General features: G+C 41.9%; 1 protein-coding gene across 1 annotated transcript; it reads right to left on the reverse strand.

Moving 5' to 3' along the window:
* Positions 1–4,826: 4,826 nt before the first annotated feature.
* Positions 4,827–5,899, reverse strand: LOC134226906 (large ribosomal subunit protein eL6). The gene has a single exon (XM_062708014.1). It carries the CDS (start codon positions 5,813–5,815, stop codon positions 5,021–5,023), a length of 795 nt encoding a protein of 264 aa, XP_062563998.1. The 5' UTR covers positions 5,816–5,899; the 3' UTR covers positions 4,827–5,020.
* Positions 5,900–6,586: the final 687 nt, after the last annotated feature.

Here is a 6,586-nt window from a genome sequence, read left to right on the forward strand (position 1 = left end):
GGTATGGCCCTAAAAATAAACGGCGTTACCCGTAGGGACCAAGCCATCATTGCCGACGCGCTAGCTGACCATTTTCAAGATTTCTCATCCTTCAGACGCTATCCCGCTCGTTTCTTGAGCCGGCACCCTGCACCAGAACAGACAATCAAGAATTTCGTAGTGCCTCACGACCCTACGAAGGTTTTCAACCGTCCCTTCTCCATGGAGGAGCTGGAATTCGCCCTACAGAACGCGAAAGGGAAATCAACAGGACCAGATGAGCTGGGTTACCCAATGCTTAAAAGGCTCCCTCCCAGCGGGAAAGCAGCACTCCTGCAAGGGATGAACAAAGAGTGGCTGCAGGCAACACTTCCTGAAGGCTGGAAACACAGTTACGTGATCTCCATCCCTAAAGGCACCGGTTCCGTCAACGAAGTCGGCAACTACCGTCCAATCGCTTTGACCAGTTGTATGGCGAAGGTGATGGAGAGGATGGTGAGCCGCAGACTAATGGACCACCTTGTACAACACAAACGACTGGACTTCAGACAGCATGCTTTCCGGCCTGGCCTTGGCACTGGGACGTACCTGGCTTCCCTTGGCCAGAGCTTGGACGACTGCTTGAAGAATGACGAGCATGTTGAACTCGCATCCCTTGATCTGGCGAAAGCCTACAATCGGGCGTGGAGAAACTCAAGAAATGGGGCATTACTGGAAATATGCTGGCTTCTCTGCGGAACTTCCTAGATGGACGAACGAACCAGGTACTGGTGGGAAACCACAAGTCCAAAGTGGTACAAGAAGAAACCGGAGTCCCGCAAAGATCGGTGATTGCAGTTACGTTGTTCCTTGTGGCGATGAGCGGCGTCTTCTTGATGCTTCCAAAAGGGGTGTTTATTCTAGTATGATATTCTCCTGATCGTCACCAGTAAGCACCCCAGGAGCATTAGGAGGAAACTACAAGCAGCAGTGCCAGCAGTCGCCAGTTGGGCCCAAGATGTAGGTTTTGACATTGCAGCAGGTAAATGTGCCAGGCTTCACATCTGCGACTTGAGGCATACATCACCGCGTGAGCCCATCAAAATCGCAGGCAACCCGATCCCTACTAAGAAGACCTTAAAAGTTCCCGGAGTGACACTCGACCGGTACCTAACATTCCGACCTCACTTCGAGAGGATTAGGGAGGCATGCAGGACTCGGATTAATTTACTACGGGCAATCACCAATAAACGAACTAGGTGTGACCGAGACATACGGAGGCGTGTGGCGGACGCTATTTTCAATAGCCGCCTAATGTATGGATCGGAGATCACGAGCAGGGCATTCGACGAAATGGTGCAAAAACTCTCCCCGACCTATAACGCGACCATCCGGACCATCTCTGGGCTTCTCCCATCAACTCCAGCCCTTGCAGCCTGCGCGGAAACCGGAGTATTACCATTCCGATTCAAACTACAGGGGTAGCGATGAATGCCATTCAAAATAGTGACTTTGGTGACCAACGATGACGAAAAAGTATCCAAATAGTGACTTTCAATTGCAGAAAAAGTGACCAAATAGTGACTTTTGTATAAAGTTTTAAATCGGGTTTAGAACTACAAGTTGCATTAGCCTTGTTACGGTATAATTCGTAGATTGCAAACTAGTGTTTTATTTTTTAAATACTAAATCTAAAATGCTATCAGAAATTAAGAAAAGACAAAAACAAGCAAGAGACCAGTGACACTCTCATAAAAGCCACGGAGTTGGATATTGGGGATGGTATTCGTTGGATCAGCCAAAAGCTAAGAATATGACAATTGGTACCACATATTAAGTTACACACCACGAGAAGGTATCTACCCGGCGTCACGGGAACGCGTAGTGAGTTACAAAATTATGTTGATAATTTCAACAACATTATTGTTGTCTAATATGAGCTTGAAGTTTTCTGTATAACAGCCAAATAATGATATAAAATAATTGATTCCTAGACGGTGAGTTATTTGCACTCACAAAGCTTATAAATCTTTGATGGGACTATTTGTTTAAAAAATATGAAGTAATTAAAATAATTAGGAAATTTAAAAAATATGAAACTATGATTTAATAACAAATTTAAATTAAGTTTTTGAGATTTTGGACACGGCGTGGCTTAAAATCTAATAAAACCATGGTCTCTTATTAGAAATCCATAAATTTTAATTAACTATAATTTCTAAATCCAGAGGTGAACCAGCCAAGAGCTGAAAGCCTCTTTAATAAAGAAGAGAAAAAAAATTCTAAATGACAGACTTTAGTATTAAAGTTATTAAAAAGTGGGTGGTCAAATGATATCGAATTAAAAAAACTTTTGAATATAAGGGAACTGTTCCATTTTCCATCTCACATCTCACAGCACCAATCTTGCCGTTTCTTTTTGCTAATATGCGTGTTCACAGCCGATAAAAAAAAATCGCAAAATAAATAACAAATCAAATACCTTTTCATTGCTGTGTTTTTGATGGGATGAAAATAGGAGCTATGAGACGAAGTGCCGAACCGTTCCCCTAATTATTCTTAATTGCGAATTTAACTATCATAAACGGATTTAACAACCCTTTACTACTGGCGGGGTTAGATATTGTTATTTGATAGGAACCCCTTGGCGCAGGAACGCTGCCTTTGTAAACTACAGCGTGCTTGCAACGAGTGGTGGCACCTCTGGCTTCGCTAATGTTCAAGAGTAAATTCTGCTCTGTGATGTGTATATGATATTTCTTATGTTCATTCAATCTTCATTCTTTGATTATTACTTACTAAATTTTCCGAAAAGATATAATTTGCTTATTTACTTCGACTATATAAGTTATTCATCGGATAATATTAAAGTCCCCGGATAATGTTTTGTAATATCAAATGGAGTCAATATATACGGAGTGCAAATCAATCGCTTTATTCCTAATACCGTCGTCGGGGGTGACAATCGGTCTGGGCGGTCGGCGCTCTTACCGACAGTGCGGAGGTCAGATAACAAAATCGTTCAAAAAGGTCTCTTATAATTCAGGTTCTTGTCCTCAGATATATTAAATCTTTTCTATTTAGTGACAGTGGAACAGTGACCCATTCTCACCACCATTTGACCCATTGTCACCCCCGGCGGCGGTAACCCTTTACATCCGTGGTTCTGGTTCCAATACTTCTCAATTCTGTACTCTATACTCGAGGCTAGCCAGCATTTTAACAAATTCCATTCGTGAAGAAAAAGATCATATTGCTACCAGATTTACCAGACTACCTACTTCTAAAAAAAGTTTTGGACAAATTAGTCAAATGACATACAATTAAATCAAAATAAGGCGAATCCAAGCAGGTTTTAAACATTTTTACATTTTTAAATGTAAATTCCATGTGCAGCACTTTTTCAGTTTTTGTTTTTGAATTCAAAAAAATGGGTTCTTTATAAAAGTTAATCTCAAACGAGTCAAAGAATTGACTGAGAGTATATAAAATGAGATACGATTTTTGACGAAAAAGTTCAATTGAGCTATGACAGTACAAACGACTAGATGGCAAATAATTAGAATAAGCAGCCTGGAGTACTGGGAGTCACTATGAAGCAGCACTGGATGATGCAGAAGTCGGAAATATGGAGCGTCTCTCTATCGCTCAACCAAGTGGAAAGAGTTGATAGCAACCAGCAGTGTTAATAAAATCACTCATAAATCTCAATCAACGAGCGCTTCCGTGCGAACGAAATCGTTTGCGATTTTATAGGAATGCATCACGCTTGAATTTTTCATGCTAAAACGCATCATTTCACTCATTTGCCAAAAAATCATTTTAGTTTAAAAACGCATTTGAAATCAATTTGGGGCAATGTATTGCTTATACATAAAAGAGTGTCTTATATTTTATGCGACAAATGTCCATTCACTGTTTTTAACGAAGAAGAACAAAAGAAAACCGACGATGATTCAACTCATCCATGAGTTTTTAGGTGCTGAGTTGGGTGCGTTTCAACTCACGCTTGATTTGAATCATCCATGAGTTTTGAGATTTTGAGTTTTTACCAACACTGGCAACCAGCATAATTACGTACGACAACCTGCATGCTTAAGTTCAATTCCAGCGGTTCCAGGTGCGAATTTCAATGCGTTCAATCCGGTCACTCACACAAACACCCTTTCAGAGCTAAATAGTCGAAGTGTCCTTCCCCAAATTCGAATAATATACCACGATATAAGTAACAACATGGGAACCACTTCAAAAGTATTAGTAACAAAAACTAACTTTTAAATACAATTCGGCGTCCCGGCAATCCAGAATTACAATATGATCAATTTGTCAGGTCAACAGAAGGTCTATCAAATATCGCGTGGATATCAACCAACATTCATACGATAACTAAAATATTATTAGGATATAATGTGTTAGGATCTCAAAGTATTGCTTACTCCTCATACCTTCATATAAAACATTAATATTTTGAATTTTCGAGAGTGTGTAAATACAAATCCGCGAAAATGGCAAAAAAACGTGAAAATCGCGACTATTGTAACAGCCCTGGTATAACACTGCAAAAAAAAGAACAATTTCAATTACTGTATTTGTGGAATTACAATCACCGGCATACAAAAAGAACAAGATATGTAGGTGCTTCCAGCTGAAGGAGAAAGTTAAGGTACCAAAAATAACACCCCTATGAACTCGTTTCATATTTATGACTCCCAAATATACACCAGTAATTTACTAAATTGATTTGTATTCACTTCCAACTCAAACTTTGAAAGAAAACAAAAAAAAAGCATTACAGAAAAACTACAGAGCATTTTCACACATCATTTAGGAAGTTTCTTTTCTTCTAAAACAAAAAATCTCGACCTCACTTGTTTCACTTTCAAAGACATCGATCTTCAAATGTATTTCTCCGTACCAGTAAACAATCCAGTGCTCTTGTTGTTGACAAATTATATTTATAATTAAACCTTAAAAACAATCCTCCCCTGCTTAGGGATGGGAACCGAGATACCCTGGATCCTACCGGTGTCCCCTCATTCTACCCCAGTGATACGCACCTTCCTTAGAACTGCATACGATGCGGGAACTGGTTCGTCCGCAACGAAAACATCGACTTCAGGTAGCGCAGAACAATCTTCGATTCCTTGTGCTTCTGGATTGCCTTCAGCACGGCTTCGTCGATTTTCTTCTGGTCGGTCTTGCGCTGCTCAGATGGAACGTATTTTTCCACCTTCTCCGCGAAGATGTCCCGCTCGGCCCGCGAGTTCTTCTTTTTCGGCTGACGGCGGAAGTAGGTATCGTTGATGTGCTTCGGTACCTTGTAGCTCTTCAGATTGACGCGGGTTTTGGTGGCGATGACATAGTTCTGGGAGATACGACGGAGAGGACAGCTGTTGACAGCAAACGGTCCGGTAACCAGGAGCAGTCCGGACTTCAGAGCCTTCAGCAGGACGACGCGCTTTCCCTTCTGACGACCGGCCAGCAGGATCAGGATTTTACCCTTCTTCAGAGTCTTGCGCAAATTGCGCTTATGGTTCCGGAAACACCGCTTACCAGTACGCTTTTTAACGATGGACTTCGTCGGCAGATAGCTCTTGTTCTTCTTGAGGATCACCGTGCGCTCGCCTCCGTTTTTGGCACCACCAATCTTCTTCACAACAGAAATGGCGACCTTCGGCTTCTCAGAACGCACCTTCCCATTCTTTATAGAAAACAATTTCTTATGCGCATTTTTCTTGCGCTTCATGAAACGAGTTACACCATCCGACAGGGGCTTCTTGGCCTTGGTTCCGTCGGATTTTTTCACTGTTTTCTCGCCCTTTGGGACCGCGGCGGCCTTTTCTTTAGTTGGGGCCATTTGGAAACACGTGTAAATAAGTGAAACACACTCGTAGAAAAGAACTCGGCTTTGAGGTTACGCTTCGATCCGTTGACACCGTGCTTGAGTGGCGCTAGCATCGCAGAACGCGTGTCACTTTGACATTTGGAGTTGCGTTTCCGATTCTTGCAGTTACTGGGGGGTTGGCAAAAAGTCCGAACGTTTTGATTTTGGACCATAATGATTATAGGCTTTCAGCGATCGTGTACGTACACGCACGTTTCACTCACACTTTTACTCGGTTTGTTTGCAACCACGAGCAGCTGTCACGGCAAAATCAAATGGGATTGTTTGCAACCACGAACCTGCGTTCGTGTTGGTGAGAAATGTCAGCGAGACCCTAATTTTTGCCTGGCGCAGTGTCATGATGTCATCAAAAAGATATTTTAGTTATAGACGATCCCCACCAGTGCGTAAATAAAGCCAAAATAGCAACCTCTATCATGACGCGAACTCGCACCGGTCGTTGGTAAACGGGTTTGGGAAATGTAAACGCAACCTTCGGTGTATAGTGAGTTGGAAAATTTGGCGACCCGCTCCAACCGTTGCCAAACCTCGTGCCAAACCATCACACGGAAATATAGAGTAACGCATAAATAAAAAATGTGCCGTCTTCTGAAAAATTGTTCGGTTATTCATCGTCAAAACCATTGTGATGGAGGTCAGTTTAGTTTGGATTTCAACTGATTGGTGGCGCTAGTGCATATGAAATAACCTGATAGGCTAGATATCTCGAAATCTGGAATTTTT

This window comes from Armigeres subalbatus, chromosome 3 (genome assembly GCF_024139115.2).
Source record: "Armigeres subalbatus isolate Guangzhou_Male chromosome 3, GZ_Asu_2, whole genome shotgun sequence".
Classification (NCBI taxonomy): Eukaryota; Metazoa; Arthropoda; class Insecta; order Diptera; family Culicidae; genus Armigeres; species Armigeres subalbatus.